Raw genomic sequence first — 21,451 nt, 5'->3', positions numbered from 1 at the left:
TAAACCCATTGGCTCATTCACTGCCATTGACGGCTATAGACGTCAATGGCAGTGAATGAGTTAAATAAAACTTTATTAATCCATCGGGTTCCTCCAGGATTTTTACACAGCTGAATAAACGTCAAACAGAAAACTGCTTAAACAGAAGTATGAGACGGTCAAGAATTTATGCCAGTTTCCTGTTATATTTTAGATAGCAAGGAGCAGACGGCTGAGTTTATTAAACTCCACCAAGACAGCGGTGACGCAAATCTGAAGGCTAGACTGTCCCATTTTACAGCCTCGCACTTCCGGCCTTCTTAGTCTTCGAAGGACCCGGCCCACGTAGACTGCGAAGGCCGCGTCCTCCAAAGGATGCAGCCGACGTTTTGGGACACAGCTAATACACACACAGGTGGGTGATTAGGGGAAGTGGAGACCGCTGTGGAGAACAAGACACAGGTGAACCAAATCAGAGCAGACTAGACAAAGGAAGCAAAACTAAAAGCAAAGCACAAGGAGCACAAATTATTTCAAAGTAAAACAGGAAGTAATAATTAAACAGAGAAAACACAATCACCTTAATGAAATTAATACAAGCAACTTGACAGAGGAGGGCAACATACTAAGGGAACACAGAGAGTGGCAAAACATTAACTAAACATGGGAAACACAGGGAAGGCAGGATAAAGTGAAACAGGAATACAATGCAAACTACTATCAGCAAGAATGGAGCAAAAACTAGTAGGACTCAAAATAAAAGATTACTACAAATACCAGCATAACGCTGCCTCCACCATGCTTGACAGTTGGTGCAGTGTTTTTAGGCTTGAAAACCTCATCTCCACTCCTTTAGACATACCTGTTGTCATTGTAACCGAATAGCTCAGTCTTTATCTTGTCTGAATAAAACCTTTCTCCAGAAGACATTTGGTTTGCCCATAAGCCTCAAATTTCAGTCAAGCTTCACTTTGGATAGTGACACAGGTTTTCCAGCAGTTTCCAGTTCACGGCAGGCCAGAAAGCCTTGGTGGCTTCTGGTTTGTTCCTGAACAATTTCCTCTCATCTGAGGGTGAGTTGGGTCTGTCTTCCAGACCACTGAGTGTGGTAACACATTTTAATAACTTGTGTACTGTTGTTTAAACTGATGATCTTGGAATCTGGAGTTATTTAGAAATGGCTCCAAGAGACTTTCCCATCATAAATCTGCAGTTCTCCTCCTTAGATCTTCACTGAGGTCCATGGACTTTCTTATTATGCCGAGTTTTGGTCAATCCAGTGAGTGCTTTCAAACAAATCGTTTTTATCTTTGTGAAGAGAAACTACCTGCTGTAATCAACCTTTCTCACTAATTCGAACTCAAAAGACCCTGTCAAATTGAAACACTTTGTGGAACCTTCAGGACAACGTATTAAAAGATTTAAATGAGTCTTTGTATATATTTGAGGCTATATGTATACTTCAGACTCTGCATGGAATAGAGAAAATCCAAAATAAAATCATGCACTCATATCTTGCTTTTTTAAAATTGTTAAAAATTATGCTGCACAGTCCTCCTGCCTAGGAAAAAGAAGAGTGTCCACAACTGGTTCGTGTCCACAACTTGGGTGTGGTGTAGCCAGATTCATTGATTAGAGTGGAAGCACAGTGTTGCAGCATCTGCTCTGCAAATGGTCCAGATGTTACTGTTTTCAGATTGACTTTAGCCATAGTGTCGCACTGTGCTGCTGCTAACTTCTGCGTAATGAACAGTCAGTGACAGTAACACTGTGAAATGAGGGAAAGGTGCCAAAAATTGATTCAAGATTGATGGCAAAAATCACAGCGTTGGAAGAGCACACAGTCAGACACATACATTGATCTTTTATTTTATTTTATTTCTTTCTTTGTTTTGCATAATAAATCATCTGTAGGCAGCAAAGTCATGCCATGGTTAGCAATGTCAAGTCCTGTAAATAGATCATTTTCTCTGCAGCAGTATTACTTTAGATATGCATGTTTGGAAAATTTAAAGATTTCTCCAGAAAGAAATCTGTCTTTCTATGGCTTCTGTTAGAGGCCAGTAAAATGCAGAGCTCCTCATAAATTGTGAAGTATGCAGTTACTATGCAGCGTGTTGCTCTGAAGCCTTTATAAGGTCTTCAAGCGCTGCAGCTTGCATTGCCACATAAACAGCCACGTATTGTTTATAAGCTGGGGGCTCTTATGCGCTCTAAGGACTGGAGAAATTGAGAGAGGGAGAGTGAAACTGCCCTCCAAGAGGTTCATCAGGAACATCTGTTGCCTCCGATAGTGCCAAAGCTCCACGCAGGCACTCGCACTTCACCTTCATTCTTTAAAAAATCTCTCTTCCAAGTCAAAAGCTGATCGCATGCCTGGATTGAAAGTTGGATCATTTGAACACTTTTTTAGTTTGGTAAGAGGTAAAAATGTGGAGTTCAGTCAGTGCCATGTGTGATTCAATGCACAGTCCTCAGAGGCCTTTGGAAAAGTGCTTCACTCTCCACATCACAACATAGATGAGTGATGCAGATTTATAGCAATGCAGAAATAGAGTATATCCACATGTCTTTGTGTGCTGGGAGGAGAGGAGCGGATGACAGAGCGACTGTTTTTTCATGGTGAATAAGAAGGTGTGCCCAGCTGTGAATAATCTGGTATCCTTCTTATTAACCATCAAGTCATGAAGTTTTCAACTTCTAGTCTTCTTCCTAATCATGTCCTTGCAGACCACCTCACAGCTGTCTACACACTCCTCTTTGATGCATTTCTAGTCATTCATACAAATTACAATCCTACTAAGAATCTGTGTGAACCACTGAGTAGAGGTTGTCAGCAGTGACTCTGAAGTTGTTCTGTGTGTCATGAGGCCGCTTGATGTGCTGTCAAACCTTAACACAGAGTCACAAAGAAGCCAGAGAGTCTTTGTCCCCTGCCTTTGATTTGACACATTTATAGCTGCGCTGCTATAAATACGCAGCGGGCCAGCTTTTCAAAGAAGTAGTGTTAATTTGAAACTGTTCGTTGGCGCTGTGACAGCTCTGAACTTGCACTGAGTCTTGGAGAAAGATGTCTGTGGTTCAGAGGTTGTGATTACAAAATCACTATTTTAAGTGGAGAAAATGACTTTAGCCTGCAGTTATTTAGATTTCTTGGCCCGTTTTAGGAAAAAGCTGACATTTTAATCAGAATACATGATTTATCACAGCTGTACTTTTGTCCAGTTGATGTTTTTGTGATTTCATCCTGCTGTGCAGGGCTCTGCAGATCCTTTGAACAGCAGCTTCTAATGAACCTACAACATGGTGCTCAACCTGCTGCATGTGGAGGAGATCAACTCAGAGTGCATGCAAGTCTTTCTACCAGTTCCAACACTACAGGGCTTTGCCTGATGTAGTGGAGAGTAAGCATTTTCATATGTGCACACTGCAGATTAGATAAGAATTTGTATGTAAATCACTGATTTTAATAGCATCTATAAGTATATATTGTAGTATATTAAGTATTAAGTTGTCGGGTAAGATCTATCTGGATGAATCACCACACCGTCACGTGCTTTAAAATCAGGCAGCAGCTGGCCAATATAGGCAAAGAAATCCAGGAGTCAAGGAGTAAATGTCAGGCCTTATGATGACATTAAACACCAGATTATTATACATTTTTAACCTTCTCTGTTTATCTACAGTCCTACCTTTTGTCAGATAAGAATCAGTGACCTTTTATTGTATTTTGCTTTTCAGTTACGGTCCAATATGCTCATACTGACAAACACAGGAAGAAAGCAAGGGCGTTATTCGTTATTCCTACTCCTATAGGTGGCATGGTGGGAAAAATTCCTAATATGATCATAAGTAGATCTTATTTTATCCTGTACATTATGTTCAAAAAGTCTAACTGCATTGTGTTAAAAAAAAACAAACAAAGAAAAAAATCAGGCTGTGTTCCAGCAATTTATTGCAAGCCCAACCGCACCATCCCCCCTGCATTTGTAAAGAAAAGGACAATTCCTCCTGTATGGCCTTTAAAGGCTGACATATAAACTGTAAGTAATTTGCATGAGTCCTTTCAGTTTGTGTATCTCTAGGTCTTTACACATGTTCAGAACAATACGGTCTAAAATTACTTATACAGTCGAAGATTTCTTCAATAAGAAATGCATGAGCAACACTTAAGGAACCAAAGTAAGTTTGTAGTGTGCTGAGGATTAGCCAGGTTAAGTTTGAATGAAATGCTAAGCTAACTAGTCCAGCACAAACTGGATTACTAAACTGATTCCTTTGTAGGCTGGTGATTAACCCACTTTTCCTAACAGCTTCAAACTCCTGCTGCGATCCTTTATCGTCCTTCTTTCGTCTCTCTACACTCCAGTCCTTACAGACGCCACCGTTGGTGATTTACATTTTTTTACACGTTTGTTTAGGAAAGCAGGTAGCACTGGCTGAACTGCACATCTCACAGAAATATTACGCTCAGTGAAAGGGACTTTTGTTTCATGCTGTGTAGCATGAGTCTTGCATTGATCTTTTTTTTTTTTTTTTTTTTTGTTTTTTGGTGGGCTCTTATTTTGCCCACACACAGGGAAAGCACCAAACAGGAAACAACTTTCTATGTAAATCATGAGAATGGCTCATCCAAATGGTCACAAGTTTGCATTGTACTTACTCTGTGTCACATCAGAAGCAAAACAACCATGGTATACTCCAACACTCCAAGAGGTCCCATATGGTCTAGTGGTCAGGATTCCTGGTTTTCACCCAGGTGGCCTGGGTTCAACTCCCAGTATGGGAAATGTTGCTTTTTGTATCTTTGTTATTTTAAATGGGTTCCCATTCAGAAGTAATGTGGGAAAGTATAACGTAAATATCCAAAAGTTGACTGTTCATCAGTGGGAGAAACGTTTTGTCACTCATCCAAGTGACTTCTTCAGTCTCAGCTGACTGCAGGTTTTCCCAGTTTCACCCATCGTGGCCAATTTGTACATGGAAGAAGTGGAAAAGAGGGCTTTGTTATCCTACCCTGGAACACCACCAAGTCATTGGTTCAGATATGTGGATGACACACGTGTGAAAATCAAATCTCAGGACCTACTGCAATTCACAGATCAGATTAACTCGGTGGACCGACACATCATATTCACCAGGGAGGATATGAAAAGTGGCAGGTTAGCCTTCTTAGACTGTGAGATTTCCATCAGGAATGGGGGACATTTAAAAGCTGTTGTGTACCGTAAACCTACACATAAGGATCAGTATTTAAGGTTTGACTCTCATCATCCACTGTCATCAGGACGCTACAACACAGAGCGAACACCATCCCCACAGACACAGCAGAACATCACATCAAGAAGACCCTGAGTAAATGTGGTTATCCCAGCTGGACTTCTGTCAAAGCTGGGAAGGCGCCTAAAGAACGCTCCAGGAGAGAAGGACAACTGCTGCCCAAGTGAAAACCTGTAGTGATCCCGTACGTGTCAGGAGTATCGGAGCAGTTGAGATGCATTTTTTTTTAAGTGTGCATGTGTGATCTCTTTTCTTTACCAACACAGACATGGCCACCAGCACAGAGAAGCTGAGCTTGAGATTTAAGAGCTTTGATTTCAGCTGCGCTGGTGAAATCTTTGTGTCGTAACGATGAGGGTTAGAGGTTTTTAGCAGATAAATGAAACTGTTGGTGCTAGATAAGCACGCAGTTTTCATTCACATTCCTCTCCATCACTCTGACAGCTAAAGTGGTGTTTGAAATGATCTCATGTGCAAGACAGCTGGTACTTATCGCACAGCTTTGTAAGGAACCCCGAAAGAAGTCCAACAAGTTAAAAATGAGAAAGGTTGCTTGGCATAAACAATAATCTCACACCCCACAGTGTGGATGGCAAACTGCTGGGTGGAGCAGCTTCTAAACAGAAATCGGGTTGGGCTCAGGAGGTAGAGCAGAAGGTTGGTGGTTCAATCCCTGGTTTTTTTTAAAGCATCTTACAATCTGTTAAAAGATGCTTTTGGCCTTTATTTTCATGGTACAAATCTGTAGTTTGAGTAGTAGCAGTAGTGCTATAATCAAACTGTCACAAGAGGCTTTACAAGAGAGGGTTCACATCCCTGTTTTCATTTATTACTGATGAGACAAGGAAACTGGACCCTCACATGGTGAAATGCTGAGCATCGCCTGAGTCACGATGCCGTCAGAGAGTTGTAATTTAGATTAAGGAGACGTCTGCTGCAGCTCACGTCACACCTCCTCTGAGATCCTGTTTTTTAAATGCTCATGTTTGATAAAAAAAAAGAAGATAAAAGTAAATGTTTCCAGTCCTGATGAGTTCCTGCTGACTGAGATGATGTCCAACAGTTTCTGACAATTGAATGATCTGACAGCTGATCAAGCCACCGCCTCGCTGTCCTGCTTTGTCTTCCAGGAAAACGTGGGGGCAAACGAACACAAACAAGTCATTCCTTTGACTCAGCGTACAAATATTCATCCTTCCCCGAACATTGACATAAACAACTTTATTCCTGTTCCCGCACATTAGAGCTCCTTTTGCATTCTTGGCATCTTCAGGTGGGTGGATTTTTTTTATGTGGGTTCAGCCTAACAAATGGTCTTTGGACTTTGCCATATTTATCTGATGGCTGATGGAAGGCTCTGATGATGGTCTTGATCCACTATTGTGTTGAGTTCAGTGGTGTGTTTTGGAGCTACTGGTGAGGATTAAGTGTCTTCTGTTAGTGTTTTGACCTTTTTTTTTTCTTTCAGCAGGACTTTTGTTACTCCTCTCACCTCTTAGTCCTTTATTTGTGGACATAAAGATGTGTGTGTGTGTGTGTGTGTGTGTGTGTGTGTGTGTGTGTGTGTGTGTGTGTGTGTGTGTGTGTGTGTGTGTGTGTGGTGTATACAGGGCTGTCATCTGTCACTAAAGACCACCTGCTGCTAGTTCAGCTGGAGATGATAGCTTCCCAGCCCGATTGGCTGTGTGTTTCTACATCATTTGGTATTTGGAGAAAATCCAGCTGAAACAGCTGCTCTGAATGTTGTTTTCTTGAAGAAGAGATGAGAAAAGAAAATTTAAAAATGTATTTTATACTCCGCTCTCCACGTTAAATCTTCTTACAGCCCCATAAGCTTATTTTGTGAACATCTGAAAGGGGTCCAACCCAACGATGAGACCACATGACTTAAACCCAAAAGTGTATATAGTAGTTAAAACCACCTTTAACAGAAGCTTCTCCTGAACATCCTTAAATAAGGATATGAAAGCTTTTTCTACCACCCTGGAGCCGCACTTGTAACTGACATTTATTGTGTGCGGTTTGAGTCCACCGACATCAGAGTGCCAGCACTGACCTCAGCTGCGAAATAATGAATGGCATCATAACAAGAAAGTAAAACTGAGCTGAAATAGCTGAGGGAGGATTTAATTTACTTGTTTGTTTTTATCACAGTGACTGTGTTGAATCAACTTAACATTTCTATGATGTTGATTTTACACATAAAAATATTTCAAGTCTTAATTTTGAGGAAAATCAGAAAGTAAATATGTTAGACTATTAATGGAAGACGTTTTTCAGCGTTCAATAGAAAAATGCTCAGCTAGTAAGAAGTACTTGCTTGGTGCTTGTTTACCATGAATAACTACAGTGTTACTGTTGCATGCAGGCAGTCAGCTTGTGGCACTGCAGTTGTTTTACTCAAGTACTGATGTTGTTTTGAATGCAGACTTCAGCTCGTCTGCAGTTTGGGGCTGTTAGGTAGTTGTTGACAATATCTCACAGATTCTGTACAGGGTCAGGCAAGCCGGCTGGCCAATCAGAGGCAGTAATACCAGATGAGATCTGATTGGTAGTAGTTTAAGCCATGCAGGCAAGTGCTATGCTCCTAACTAGAAAGGGAAATCTGCATGTCCATAAAGCCTGTCAGCAAATGGAAACATGAAGTGCTGTAAAACCCTAATGGTAGACATCGTGTTGACTTCAGACTTGTTAAAACATCGGCAGCAGATGACACCTGAAATCATCAGAGTGCAGAAACTTCATACTGGATCTAAAGCTACTGGCAACACAGAGATGTTTGCTGAAGGTAAGGAACAGCCATGGTTCATTTATCACCAGATATTTATTAGTTTCTCTTAAAACGTAGTCTGTGTTAAATCCCTAAACAGCAGAGCCTTTTCACAATTGTCAGACAGTTTGTTAGATGTACTGCTGCTCAATAAATTTTAGGCACTTATAAATAAAGATATTTGATTGTTACATTATTTTCTGTATTTGTAATTATTTTCCTTTTGTAATTGGTTTTTTTTTTTGGGGGGGGGGATGCATGTTGATTGACCAATAAACTAAGCTTTCAGATTACGCATCTGTTCAGGAAAAGTTATGTCAATATTGTAAAACATGTTCAAAAAGTCATTCTTTAACTTCTTTTCCTGCCGGAATAACAAAGATCAAAAGCCTCCTGCCGGGCTCCACCCACAGCACCTCATCGAGTACTAAAGACAAAAACCGTGTATGCAGGAAAAACGATATAATAAACAGCTTTATTTTTTCTTGTTTTTTTAGATGTGGGAGCGTGATGTACATATTTGACATATTTCAATAAATGACTGTGGGGTGATTTGTTTACTTACAGATTATATAAAAAGCACGCTGTCCATTTATTTATGTTTACATTAGTTACACAGGAAGCTGTAATAGCAGCAGCAGTCCAGCAAAGGCAACACATGACTTGAACTCTGCAGCACTCTAACCAGTCGTGATACAAATCAAACTTCCTGATTTGAACATCAGGTTAGATAGCTGGAGAGGAAGACGGCGCTGACCTGGAGTCGGCAGCTGTGTCGACAGCCTCTGGTCTGGGATCGGCTTTGCCGTCAGCCCTTTAATTAACAATGAACCTGAGGCAGCATGGTCAGAAGGATGGAGACCAAGCTGACCCTAAAGCAGATCATCCAGCACACTGACTCCAGGTCAGGAAAAGCACTAAGCAGAGATACATTCACAGGTTTCCAACCTCCCCACCCCTCCCAGCAGTGGTCAGACCCTTTAGTGGGTGCATGCAGACAAGTCTTTCCGTTGGTTCAGTAGATTCATACATGCTAAAAAAAAAAAAAGAGTTCCATCCTCTCAGAACCTCTAGCCCCTAACCTACATCTGCTTCAGTCAGCTTAACTACAGGGATTGTACAGGTTGTCTCAGCTCTCTCCAGCCACGAGGAGAAGTGGTGGACGAGACAGCAAACTGTCTTGAAATTGAACAGGCCAGTGTGGGTTTTTCTAGGATGTGTTTTGTCCACCGGCGCACTTAATGCACAATCAAGTAACTTCACGTTGTAAATCCATGCAGGGTATCAGAGATAATTGGCGTGAGATGGTAGGTAGAGAGCTGGGATCCCGGGCGTGCGTTTGGACAGAGCAGAGGTCGCCTCCACTGCTCACTTAGCTTAGTTAGGGCTTTCAAAGTGGTTTCCATTTGTCGGCGTCTCCTGCAGAGTTGTGTGTGGGATGTCTGCCTCTTTACGGGACTCCATTTGTGGCTTGAAAAAGTCTGACACGAAGAAGACCTGTAATAGACAAAAAAATAAATGAATAAAATAATTAAAAATAAGTGCTACTGAGGTTTGAATAGTTACATCTACACACAGCGTTTGAGTACTTACCTTGACTGCCAGAAGGGGGTGATATATAAAACCCCCTGCGGGCTGAACTTAAAGATCAGTGCAGGACTTACCACGAGCAGAGCCATGAGCGCGCCCTGTATGAGTCCGGTGAGAACGTCGCTCCAGTGATGCTTGTAATCAGACACTCTCGACAGTCCGGTGTACACAGAGGCGGCAATCAGGAAAAACTGGATGGTCGGTCTCAGCAGCCGCGCCCAGTCGGCCTGGAGCCGAGCCTGCAGGTAGAGCTGAGAAACACAAGGGCCATGCTTTTAAAGTACAGACGGTCACAAACAAGCACATGTGTCACTGTCAAAGCCTAGTACACGCTTCTGTTCCCGCTTCCGCAATGAGCGGCTGGACGTTCACGAAGGGAAAGGATGTGAAAAAACCCCTGCTGGTCTCAGAATTTTACTGATAGAAGGAATTTGTTCAATGCAGGCCGTTTATCTGCAATTGATCGATGATCTAAGCTGATAAATGTCTCTATATCTCTGTTTGCCTCAGGAACAGTGTCCAGTGAGTTCATTTGTTTATGTTTAAAACAGGGTGTGGCCCCAAGGACAGACAAGCTCCATGGCTTTGCAAAGATTCATGCTTCGTGTCTTCCTGCTGCACTTCAATTCTGACGCAAATGTCATTTAAATGGCAGCGCTTTTCCATACTTCAAACTTCCTCTTTGCCGGAGGGTGTGTGTGAGAGGTTTGCCAAGACTTTGTCCCTGTGTGTATTTATATCTGCTGCTGTTGAATGAGTCAGCAGACCGCAAAGTTCATCGGTGCTGGGCAGTAAAATCTCCTCAGAACAACACACGGAAGTGCTGCTGATAACGGGCGCGAGGTTGAAGGTGCACAGATGTAACCTTAAAGAACTGTAAGTAATCATTTGGAACATAATGATGTCTGCTTCGTGACGCCATGAAACAACAGCCAGCAGACACTCAGCTTATCATAAACAGCCTTGGTGAAGCATTTGCATAATTTCGTCTAAACAACCAGGAACGTGGCTACAGTTATGGACTCGTCAGCGTAGCGGAGAGGTGAAAAGTTGTGCCTTTGTGTCCATTAGACCATCTGAAGGAGAGTTTCCTTGTTTTCAACGACTGACGGGCGTAGCTGTACATTAACAGGCGGAAGATGTAGAAAGTGGAGCTTTGCTGGGAAATAAAGGGAAAGTTCCTGCACTCTGTGGGGGACAAGTAACATCTAATCACTTTTATTTCTGCTTCCAGAGCAGGTTTGCTTAAGTAACTTCAGTTTTTATTGTTTGAAAATGCTAAACATTTTCAAACAATAAAAACTAAACTAACTAGTTTGGTTGTTTTTTTTCTCTCCCTACCCTCACTGAATTTGAATTTAATTAAGATTTTATTAGTTTCAATCTAATTATAATTAGTTAAAGTTATAATTTTAATGATAGATTATAAACTATAAGAAAATCCCCCACTCACCCCGACCTTGGATTGGATAAGCATATAAGAATGGATGGATAGTTCAAACAAATACTAAAACTTTCTCTTTGTTTTAATTCATTTTAGTTACTTTTTCAAGGAGTCTGATCTTTAGTTGTTGTTTTTTTGATTAGCTAAAATGTTTCTTTGACATCGAATTTTAGTTTTCAGTTAACTATAATAACCTTGCTTCCTCAGCCGCCACACTGGTCAAGTCATACATTGATGGATGGGATTACAGATCAACATGCAGCTGGCTGAGATACTTACAGCGAGGAAGAGCATGCAGTACATGGAAAAAGACGAGTGGCCGGAGTAGAACGAGAGCCTGCAACAGAGAGACAAAAGCACAGCTCAACACCCGAGTAAGGACATGTTTTTATTAACACAGCGGTCTGAGCTGACTGGAGAGTCCCCGGCTTTAGTTAGCTCTCGTTTGAAACACCACATCAGCAGTCATGTGCACACACTGTGGATACTGTGGCACAATTTTCCCAGTCAGGAGGCTTTTACTGATCAGATTTAGGGCCTGGACTGCAGCGCAGAACAACCTGCTGCTTGTTGAAAATCAGTGGATTATGTGGAGGAATTTGAAAAAAAAAAAATCCGCCACTGCGTTAAGGATCTCTATAAACCAATACTTGCAATACTCTGCTTTAAATTCAACATCTTATTTCCCCTAACCCTAGAGAGCCAGGTTAGCATGAGCCCCAGGAGCTGGAATAAACGAGAAATATACTAGGTTGTAATAAAAACCCAGAATTATCCTTTGACCTAAAAGCACACTTTAGGCCCAGAGCTGCTAACATGACACTTATTTTCTTTAAAAGCTCTACAGGAAATCCCTCAAAATGGCAAAGCTGAAAATCTTCATCATCATTAACAATTAAGCTAATCTATAAATCAACTCCCCAGCAGCGACTGTTAGTTACACCCAGCAGAGTAAACAATAACAATGCCGACCTCCATAAATCCCCAACAGTGGCATCAGATTAGGACTGTGGCATCCTGTGAGGGATCACAGGATGAAAAATTCATGATTGCCACCTTACAAATCAATATTTGTGATTTCATGTCCATGGAAACGAACTCAATCGTTGACAGTGAGCTGTGTCTTTGCTGGGCAGTAAACCTTAGACACAGAGGTGTCATATTACTGTAAGATGATGCTGGGCAGTCTATCTCAGCCTCCTCTCTCCTCTCCTGTTGCAGTTATTAGATGCATTAGAGTCCAGCAGATGCCAACAAAGACAGGGAGCAGCTTTTTATTTAAAAAAAAAGCAGACTGCTGAGTAATAATGGTGCTCCAGGAAGCAATGATTGTGCACCACGCCCTGATAAACGTACAGCAGATACCCCAGAGCGGTAAAGGGTAGGTGGGCCCTTTACGCTCAAGGGCCGCAGCTCGAGCAAAACGTTTCCCCGTCTCGCTTTAAACAGATAAAGAAGGGGAGAAGCAAATGTAACGTAAACCTCCTCACAGCCCATAATAAACACGCATCACTCCTCTGTGGCCGGGCCTCCGTCAGACTGAGAAGAGGAAATCCTCTCCTCCCAATACTCTTCCTCCTGCTCTGAGCCGATAAGAGACAGAGACCTTAAATCAAAATACGCTTTACATTCCTGTGATATTACTCAAAGCGGCTCGCGGTGCAGCTGCGCACATTACAGATGTCACCCATTTAGCACATCTAAACACTTCCCAGCTGTTTTTTTAAAAACGATCTTTATCTATGCCAGAAGATCATTAATGATGACTGTACTATGAAGGAGTGCAACATAACCAAGGTTTGTTTCCCTTCCCTAACGACCAAAATCAAATCAAGCGGTCATGTGGTTCTCAACTGAATTAACTGACCCGGCTTTTCTGGGTCTCGGTATGAGCGGTGGTGCTAACGCCGCCGGTGGCGGTAAACAATGGACAATGGATGGGAGTAAAGCTGGATATTTCTTACAAGAACATTATAAAGAACAAATAAGACTTCAGAAGTATAATCCTGCTGCAGCCTCAGCCAGGAAGGACAAATACATTTAGGCTGTGTGAATCTAAAAATGAATTACTGTGTGCTCACAGATCATTAGTTATTATTAATCTCTGGCTTTCTTCCACAGTGTGTCTTTATGTCCTGTCTGCCTCCCATCAACCCCAACAGATCGCAGCAGTTGTGTACTTACAAATACAGCTCATGGTTGCGGCTGCTGAACCACTATCTCCTGCAGGATATGCTGCTGAGTAAGTGCTGAGAATCTAGCTTATTTATAATATCAAAAGGGGCCATCTCAACTCAGTCTTACACGTATAACTGGAACCTACATATTTCTCACATTGGAGTGACGTTGCTAGGTTTGATGTGCTTGTTCTCATTTACGCTTCAGTAATAGATGCAAGTGATGCTGAGCACAAGCTGAAAGTCAGAAGCACAACTCTAAAACGGCTATTCAGAGGTTGTTCAGTGACATGCTTCACCTCTGCCCTTTGTGCTTACACTGTGAACATGTTACAAAACAATGGCCTGAGGATTTTTCCAATAATCAGCTCAACAACAAGAAAACCCCAAAACAAACAAAGCTGGTGTGCATAAAGTTGGAAAAGAGGTGTTCGTTTCAACATCTGAAATCAAAAAAAGAAACAAATTCATTCTTATTTGAACTCGGGCTGCAACCGCTAGTTTCAAATCTAAACATCAGAATAAAAAGATGAATCAGAGTCCATGGTGATCTGTTTAAATGGTTTGCTTTTTTCCAATAAAAGGCCAGCTAGACATTATACAACATAAAGCACTGAATCATCACACTTGAGAAGCTAGCCTAGACATCATTTTTGCTCTGTGCTTGGAGCTCTGCTTTCCTGGTGCTGGGTCATACATACCGGGCCTCGTTGACCTGCTTCGCGTCTCCAGTGCAGGTGAAGTCTTCAATGTAAGTCCCTGCAGAGCAGTTGATCAGTTTCCAGTCCGGTCTGCACAAATCCAGGAAGTGCGGCCTAAGCCGGCCGATCGAATACTTGGCGATGTCCGTCAGAGACTGGCTCATGGCGGCACCGAAAACGAAGGTGCCGATGGCTTTGTAAAGGCAGGCAACGTAGCTGCCGAAAGACGACTTGGACTTGATGCGGTTTAGATGAACTAAAAGACACTCGCCAACAATCATCTGCAACGAGGGGCGGGAGGACACAGAGTTACACCTTTATACAGAATGACAGAGTGACACATTTAAAAAGAAGATGCAGATAAATGAACGTCGGAGGCAAAATCCCAGGATCATTGTTTTGATTTTGTTTTTGAAGACTCATCTATGATGATTTGCTTCTTAAACAAGAATTAGATCAGAAGATTGACTCTTCTGTCAAATCAGGACCTGAATATAAACCCACAAATTAGCAAAGACTGGACATGTGGTTATGAATAATTCAATTAAATCTCATTTATATAGCACCAAATCACAAACACAGCCACCTCAAGCTGCTTTATACTGTAAGGTAAAGACTCTACAATAATGCAGAGAAAACCCCAACAACCAGACAAACCCCTTTGAACAAGCACTTGGTGACAGTGGGAAGGAAAAACTCCCTTTTAACAGGAAGAAACCTCCAACAGAACCAGACACAGAGTGGAGCCAACTTTGAATCTGTGCTATTTCTTCATTTCCAGTTTTTATGCTAAGATTATGACATTATGAACGAAATGTCTGACAAATTTGTTTTTTTTGATCTTCTGATCTAATCCTTTACAACGAAGAAAATCCTTCTCATAATGCTGCTTTCGAAATACATAAATGCTCATTTGACGGTAATCAGAAGGGCTCTGCAACAGCTGCTGAGGTCACAGGAGGATGTCCACTTAACACAGTAAGCCTCTCTCTTTCAGTTCATCTGAAACTTTAAATGAAACCTGAGGCTTATGAGCACGTTATCATGTTTCTGCAACGCTATGAACAGGCAACAGGCCTCGAAGGCTTAAACAAACACACTGCTTCTTCATTATTACTTTACAGCAGAAGAGCTGCTTTATCTCGACTTACAGTTAAAAATAGGGTAGGTTTAACAACTCTAAATAGCCGTGTCATTACTTAAAATGATAAAACCTGACCTCCGTCATCACTAGAAGGTTTGCGTAGACCTTCACATCTGTAGGTTACACATCTGCTCTATTTTAAAGCCCGAGGCGGCAGATTAGGTCAGGTAAAAAAAACAAACCCCTACCTCTTTTCTGTTTCCTCATTAAATGTAGAACATTCAAAAATGATTTGAACAAATCAAACTGCTAGCACATTAGTAGAGTGGGGTTAAAATGTTTTTTAAAAAGCAAAACAAATCATGCATTGAGGATTAGAACCATGCAGTTCCATTAAGCAGGGTCACGAGTATAAGAAGAAAAAAGAAGTGGATGAAAGCAGTCAGCAAAACTCCAAACTGAAGAAGAGTAAAAAAAAAAGATGTACAAAAGTGAACAGAAAACAAAAACTGTGCACTTACAGTGAGTACCGTGACGGGAATCATGACACCTCCTAACAACTGATAGGAAATGGTGTCGTCTTTATAGGGGTACTTGATTGAATCATCGTTACAGAAAAAGCCCCGGTGGAAAGGACTGTGTCGCAGAGTGAGAATTGCAAATGGGAGTCCAGCTACCAGAGAAGCAATGAGACAGAGAAACAAATACAGGTTACAAGATGTCAGCGGGACAGAGATCTCTCCACCACGCAAAGCAAGAGCCAGCAGCCACGTGAGAGGGCGTTGAGGAAAAGCCCACGCTCCTCTGAAGTCCGGCTTTCAGGAACATCATTAATAGTTAAAGTGTTAGAGCGACAGATGGTGAAACTGTGGTTAGTGTTTCTGTTAATGAAGAAAAGTCAATCCTAAAAAAGATTAGAGCTGAGCAGGTGCATCTCCGTTGCTCCTGTGCTGGGAACAGCGGCGATCGTGTTTCTAGGCGGATTCGGACTCTTTGTTATCAACACACTTTCCTCTTTCCTAAAAAGAAAAAAAAACTTCCTCAGTGGTCCTGTTCCATATCCCCACGTATCCTCCCAAACCTCACATCAACAGACAGGGAACAATGGAGTCAATCGCAATAACGCTGAACAGCAGTTATTAGACATTGAGGGAAAAAAAGAGAGGGATGAATCACTGATGCTACAAAAGCAGCAGAAAGCAGACGCTCTTCCTGCTCTTCCCGTCATTCTCCAGAAACAACCGCTCTGTTCCAGAAGAGCATTCCAGCTATTTTAAGGAACAGAGGACGCAGCCTGAATGTCTGTTGCACAGATTAATAACAGAGACATAAAGTTCTCTCTGATGTTTACATAAAACCAACCCCCCACACCCCTCCAAAAGGCCTGGCCTCAGTCATTATCCACAATTAAATATCTGGAAATAGTCGATTGTGTGCTTTGCTGGACTAAATGTGATTTAGAGTTCTTTGACTGCATCAGGAAACCAAACAAGTGAATTACAGGGTTTTTCCCCCCACAAATCCATCTGTAGTGCTTGACAATGACAATAAAATAAACTATTATTAATTGTTCTGCAGTAGTTGTAAAGTGGACATCCTCCTTCACCTTTAACTCTTTTTAATACACCTCCAGTAAAAGCAGCCGACACATATTCAGAGTCTCAGTAACAGTCAGCGGTGTCACTGCTGTCCTCCATTCGACTCTGGGTGTTTATTCTTTGATGTGCTGCTCTCTCAGTCCCCACAGACCGCCTCACAGTGGATATTTTGACTTGCCAAAGCTGATAACAACAGTAAAGACTGCTTTCCATGCAGGTGGGGCACTAAAACAGCCGCTTATGCGTCACACCACAGGAACCGGCTCAGAACGGAACACGTGCTTGTTGGCAAGTCAATATATTGGCTGTGAAGCGGGTCGTGTATGTATGTTGAGCCTGCTTTAAGCGACTCCTACTTACACAGCTAATGGGCAGGGCGAAGCCCACAGTGTAGAGCACCGTGGAGGTGATTGTACTGCTGTGGAAAGGGTACTTGATGCTGTCGTCTGTACAGAAAAAGCCCCTTTGGTAGGGACGGATCTTACCCAGGTTATAGGCTGCCAGAGGCAGACCTCCTGTGGAAGGAGAGACCGGGAGGAATTACCACAGCAAAAAATTCACACGTTAAAAAAACATACAACATATCATACAGAACGAAGGTGTCAAACGGCACAAACCTTATTATGTATTACTTGTGTCGTTAAATTTGATGAAAAGAACAAAATCACAAATCAATATATCATAAAAAGCTGTTTGCTTTATTTTATTTTTATTAATAATGTTGAAGAACAAGAACAATAAGAACAATGTGTGGCATTAGTTCAGGACTACTTCAGACTGGTGATTATATGGTGAAAAAGACTGAACATCTACAACAGCTGCACTACCTTGTAATGAAATGCAGTACCTGTCCTAATAGTAAGTAAGAACTACATCAGGTTACACAAGAAATACTGGTTTATACTCTGCAACATTACATTTTAAAGATGAAAACATCTTCCGGCACGAGTGACATAACCACTCTTTGGGCAATTTGTCAGCAAACTGCGCTGAGAGGTTTGTGGCTGGACGACTGACTCACACAGATGTGAGAGGAGCTTTGGACTCGGCTAAGATAAAATACCATAAGGATACCAGAACGGGCTGATTAGTTAGTCCAAAGTCTTGATGTAATGCTGCTGCCATTCCTGCAGGCTGTTTGGCCTGTTTAGCTCATTGTACGGTGCGGAGAAGACAAGATTCATTTAAGCAGAAAGCATGAGTCCATCAGTGAAAGGTAATGCGCAAGACTGCAAATGGACCGGCGCGCACAGATGCACAACGCCAGGATATGCCATCATCTACAAATAAACTGCCCATTCATTCGGCCTGGTATTTCCGCTCTGCGCGCCTCCTCTGCAGCTGTCCTCACCCTCATGAGGGACAGCTCCTCACCAGCTGAAGTTGACAACCTGGAGCAGCTGGAGATGCCAGAAAGCTGGGACTGAAACGCACACCAGACAGCTCACGGCTAACTTTACAACTGCTGCGAGCGGCCAAACACAAACAAATAGGCAGAGAAGAAAAAAAAAAGAAAAATCTTAATCTCACATTTACCAGATGACATTCCTGTGACTCTAACAGCACAACATGCATGTGCATGTTTGGCAACATGCAGCAGTGCATGACTGCTGCTAACAGCCTCATCTGTCTGGAAACAGACTCTCACAAGATGCCTGCTTGTAATTTAATAGCCCCTTTGAATTAAAGGGTGAATGTGAACTGCACGCAGGCAGTCAAGCAGCTTCTCAGGGCAACACAGGTTCAGGTGTAGAGCAGAAAGAAATCTGCATCCTTTAATTGATATATGTTTCTTTTTGCTCACCTTAAATCTAAGACAAAGCAATTACTGCGATGGCCAAATGAGAAATATCAACACGACTATAAGACCTGTTGAAACATGATATGAATTAAATTTAATCACATTTTATTTGTATAGCGCCAAGCCACAACAACAAACCCTACAACAGACCAACTCCCAAGAATCATACGACACTCTGTGAGTAAGCACTTGGCGACAGTGGGGAGGAAAAACTTTCTTTTAACAGGAAGAGACCTCCAGCAGAACCAGGCTCGGGGACAAGCAGCCCCAGCCCCCCAGCCCTGTTGGGAGTGGTTAAAAAGTGCTCTTCATTATAATGGTAGAATCTCTTTGCTTCACTTTAATGGCCAGTTTGTGTTTGCCGTGTCTGGAGAAGATCTTTGGTAGGAACAGAGACTGAGAAATGAGTCTCTAACTCAATCCACGGGTCCCACCACGTGGGGCTATTCAACACGTCAACAGTAGGGAAAGTGTGGTCACATGTATCAGGAAACTTTGCTGAGCAGAGGTAGCACTGTATTCTAAACTAAGTGTCAGGAAATTTACATTTGGCTTAAATGAGTCACAGATTATAGAGCAGCATATAGACTCCAAACTTCCCCTTACATAAGTAAAAGAATAAGTCAGTGCGCCACAAGTACCAAACCACAAGATCAGGAGAGAAATCTACTGGTACAGTGTAATTAATATGATATTCAACGCATGAATTATTAGTTTTACACTGCGTCTAATGTCATAATTATTTATCAGCACATGCTTTGCCAGCACAAACTGAAAAGTCAGTTTGCATAGAAGCTGCTGAAGATAAGCTCACATATTACAGCTGTACTGTAGCACCACTGTAAATACAACGTCAGTGAATCCAGCACCACTCCCTTCACGTGAACGAAAGCTGCTAAATACCCATTCAGCAGGTTTATACCTGCTTCCTAAATCGGCTTACATCAAAAAGACTAACAGCATAGTACATAAAAGCGAGGACGGGAAAAAGGCGTTTAAATACATACCCAGAACCAGACAGACTATATCTAATAGGACAAAGGGGATCCCTCTCATGTCGAACATGTTGTCTCTTGTCTGTGCTTTCCTGAGTCCCTGTCTGCTGCCGGGTCTTCTGCCGTAATAAAACACCAGGGGGACGCTCCTCCTCAGGACGTAGCTGCTGCTGTGCTCCTTCCGATTGAATGAGAGCCAAAGGAAGGCAGCAGCGAGCTGTTTAAAAAGCACAATAAAAGCCGATGCCCTCCAAATAAACACAAAGACCACCCCGGACACAGGAGAGCAGCTGCATATCAAAAGAAGCGAGTGTGGCTCACAGACCGGCCCCGCTGCTGTGTTTGTTGATGTTGTTGTAGTTGGGTGGGGGCGGTGGTGGTGAACTGCAGCGCAGCCGATGACTCCGCATATGCTTCATGATGGATTTACAGCCGATTTGGAATAAATAAAAAAAAAAGCTTCGTGATAAAAACAAACAGCGAGTCTCGGCTCGCAGCTGTCCCGCGTGTCGCTGTGTGTATCCAATGAAACACGAGGCTGTGGCGGACCCGAGAAGACCCGAGGAGATCGCAGCTACGCAAGGCCCGCTGCTGCCTTCACGTACCCGCGTGAAGCTGGGGGAAATATGAAGCTTTAAAATGGTGCGTTCAAGTAATATCGGTAGATTGTTGAAAAAAAAAAGGTTTTTACAATTACAAGGCAATTATTAACTTTTTTTCCGCTGAGAAAATTAGTAGAATTATGAAGATGTGCCTCTGGGGACCCTGAATGTCTAAATACATGTATTAAACTAATATTAGGCCTGATTGTTTGGATATTTTATTGCATCTTAAAAGATGTGGAGAACGGCTTTTTTAGGCTATGGCTTATAATTTGTATGTACATAATTATAGCTAATGTCTAACAAAAACAAAAGTTTAATGCGTGCTGTCCTTTTAGAAACTGCCTTTTGCATTTTAATTTCACAAATAAATAAACATTTTTCATTGAACCGCTGTATCAATATCGCCCTCTAGGGTCCGGTGGTTGAACGTGCGCACTTCTTTAGCATGGATTCACATTCCAATGTTTTCAGTCCCGTGATCACCCTGATTTATCTGCAGATATTTAAACACAAAAAATTGACTGACATTGGTTATATAGCCCTCTAAACAAAACATTGCATGTCCAATGTCCATGAAGGAGTTAAAGTTAAAACCATGAAGGAGTTAAAGTTAAAAGAGGAAACACTAACTTCAGCACAGCCATTTGCAACAGCTCTAGTTCCTAAAACCTTATAAATTCAGTTTGCATACCTGATGTATTACACGCTCATGATGTCCCCGATCACATATTCATCAGTGAACAAATCTCAAATCCAAGTGAGTCACATTTCAGGTCTCAGTTTGATCAGTTTGGAGACAAAGTTAAAGAGAGGTTAGAAAGTTAAAAAGAAGAGGATATGCTAATTTTTAAAAGTTTACTTCAACAGCCATCACTATTTTGCTTACTTGTTAATGCACGAGAAATAAACAGATATATAGTCTTAAAGGACCGATAACTTAAAGACTTAGATTTCACTTCTTTTCCCCCACTGTAAAGAAGTGAAATCACTGTATTAAACATGTTAACACACTGTATTAACATGTTTGCCTCCCCTAGTATGTATATATATATATATTTATATATATATATATATATATATATATATATTAGGGGTGCAACGATACACAAAATTCACGGTTCGGTTCGGTTCGATACTTTGGTGTCACGGTTCGATATTTTTTCGATACAAAAAAATGTTCATGCATTTTTAATTTGTCATTTATTAAAATTATAAATATATATTTTAACTCAAAAGTACAGTTTTTAAATTTAACCCTAACCCTTGTGCGTGTTTTTTATTTTGACAGCGAATGCGCACCTGCGGACCACTTATGTGCAGCCCTGGTTATTTAGCTCGTCATATTGCAGCCACAGAGATTCTTTTGTCCATGAAACCATAAAGCTGCACTTTCTTTTTGCCTTATAGTCTGATTTGTCATAACTTCT

General features: G+C 41.8%; 1 protein-coding gene and 1 non-coding gene across 3 annotated transcripts; one reads left to right on the top strand and one right to left on the bottom strand.

Moving 5' to 3' along the window:
* Positions 1-4,696: 4,696 nt before the first annotated feature.
* On the top strand, positions 4,697-4,768 carry trnae-uuc (transfer RNA glutamic acid (anticodon UUC)). The gene has a single exon. It is a non-coding gene; the product is annotated as a tRNA-Glu (tRNA).
* Positions 4,769-8,485: 3,717 nt separating this feature from the next.
* On the bottom strand, positions 8,486-20,024 carry plpp1a (phospholipid phosphatase 1a). Of its 2 annotated transcripts, none has more exons than XM_085464004.1 (6): positions 19,432-20,024; positions 15,547-15,698; positions 13,942-14,222; positions 11,343-11,400; positions 9,694-9,870; positions 8,486-9,526 (listed from the first exon to the last, which is right to left on the bottom strand). In XM_085464004.1, the coding sequence occupies exons 1-6, from the start codon at positions 19,487-19,489 to the stop codon at positions 9,407-9,409; spliced, it is 846 nt and encodes a 281-aa protein (XP_085320130.1). In that variant the 5' UTR covers positions 19,490-20,024; the 3' UTR covers positions 8,486-9,406. The 2 variants fall into 2 exon arrangements, with proteins under 2 accessions (XP_085320130.1, XP_085320129.1); XM_085464003.1 differs by lacking the exon at positions 15,547-15,698 and adding an exon at positions 16,984-17,138 and having other exon boundaries at positions 19,432-20,021.
* Between the last annotated feature and the right edge of the window lie 1,427 nt (positions 20,025-21,451).

This window comes from Copadichromis virginalis, linkage group LG7 (assembly GCF_057382275.1).
Source record: "Copadichromis virginalis isolate Kocher_CV1m ecotype Utaka linkage group LG7, C_Virginalis_male_GT1.1, whole genome shotgun sequence".
NCBI classification, from domain to species: domain Eukaryota; kingdom Metazoa; phylum Chordata; class Actinopteri; order Cichliformes; family Cichlidae; genus Copadichromis; species Copadichromis virginalis.
This window is presented reverse-complemented; position numbering and strand designations above follow the sequence as displayed.

What these genes read in the sequence shown, in the direction of transcription:
- plpp1a (XM_085464003.1), bottom strand. Translation starts at nt 19,489, where the DNA reads ATGTTCGACATGAGAGGGATCCCCTTTGTCCTATTAGATATAGTCTGT. An exon ending in AAGCAGGTCAACGAGGCCCG is followed by an intron (nt 11,401 to 13,941) that starts GTATGTATGACC and finishes TCTCTGTTGCAG; the next exon opens with GCTCTCGTTCTACTCCGGCC. An exon ending in ACTGCATGCTCTTCCTCGCT is followed by an intron (nt 9,871 to 11,342) that starts GTAAGTATCTCA and finishes TGTGTTTCTCAG; the next exon opens with CTCTACCTGCAGGCTCGGCT.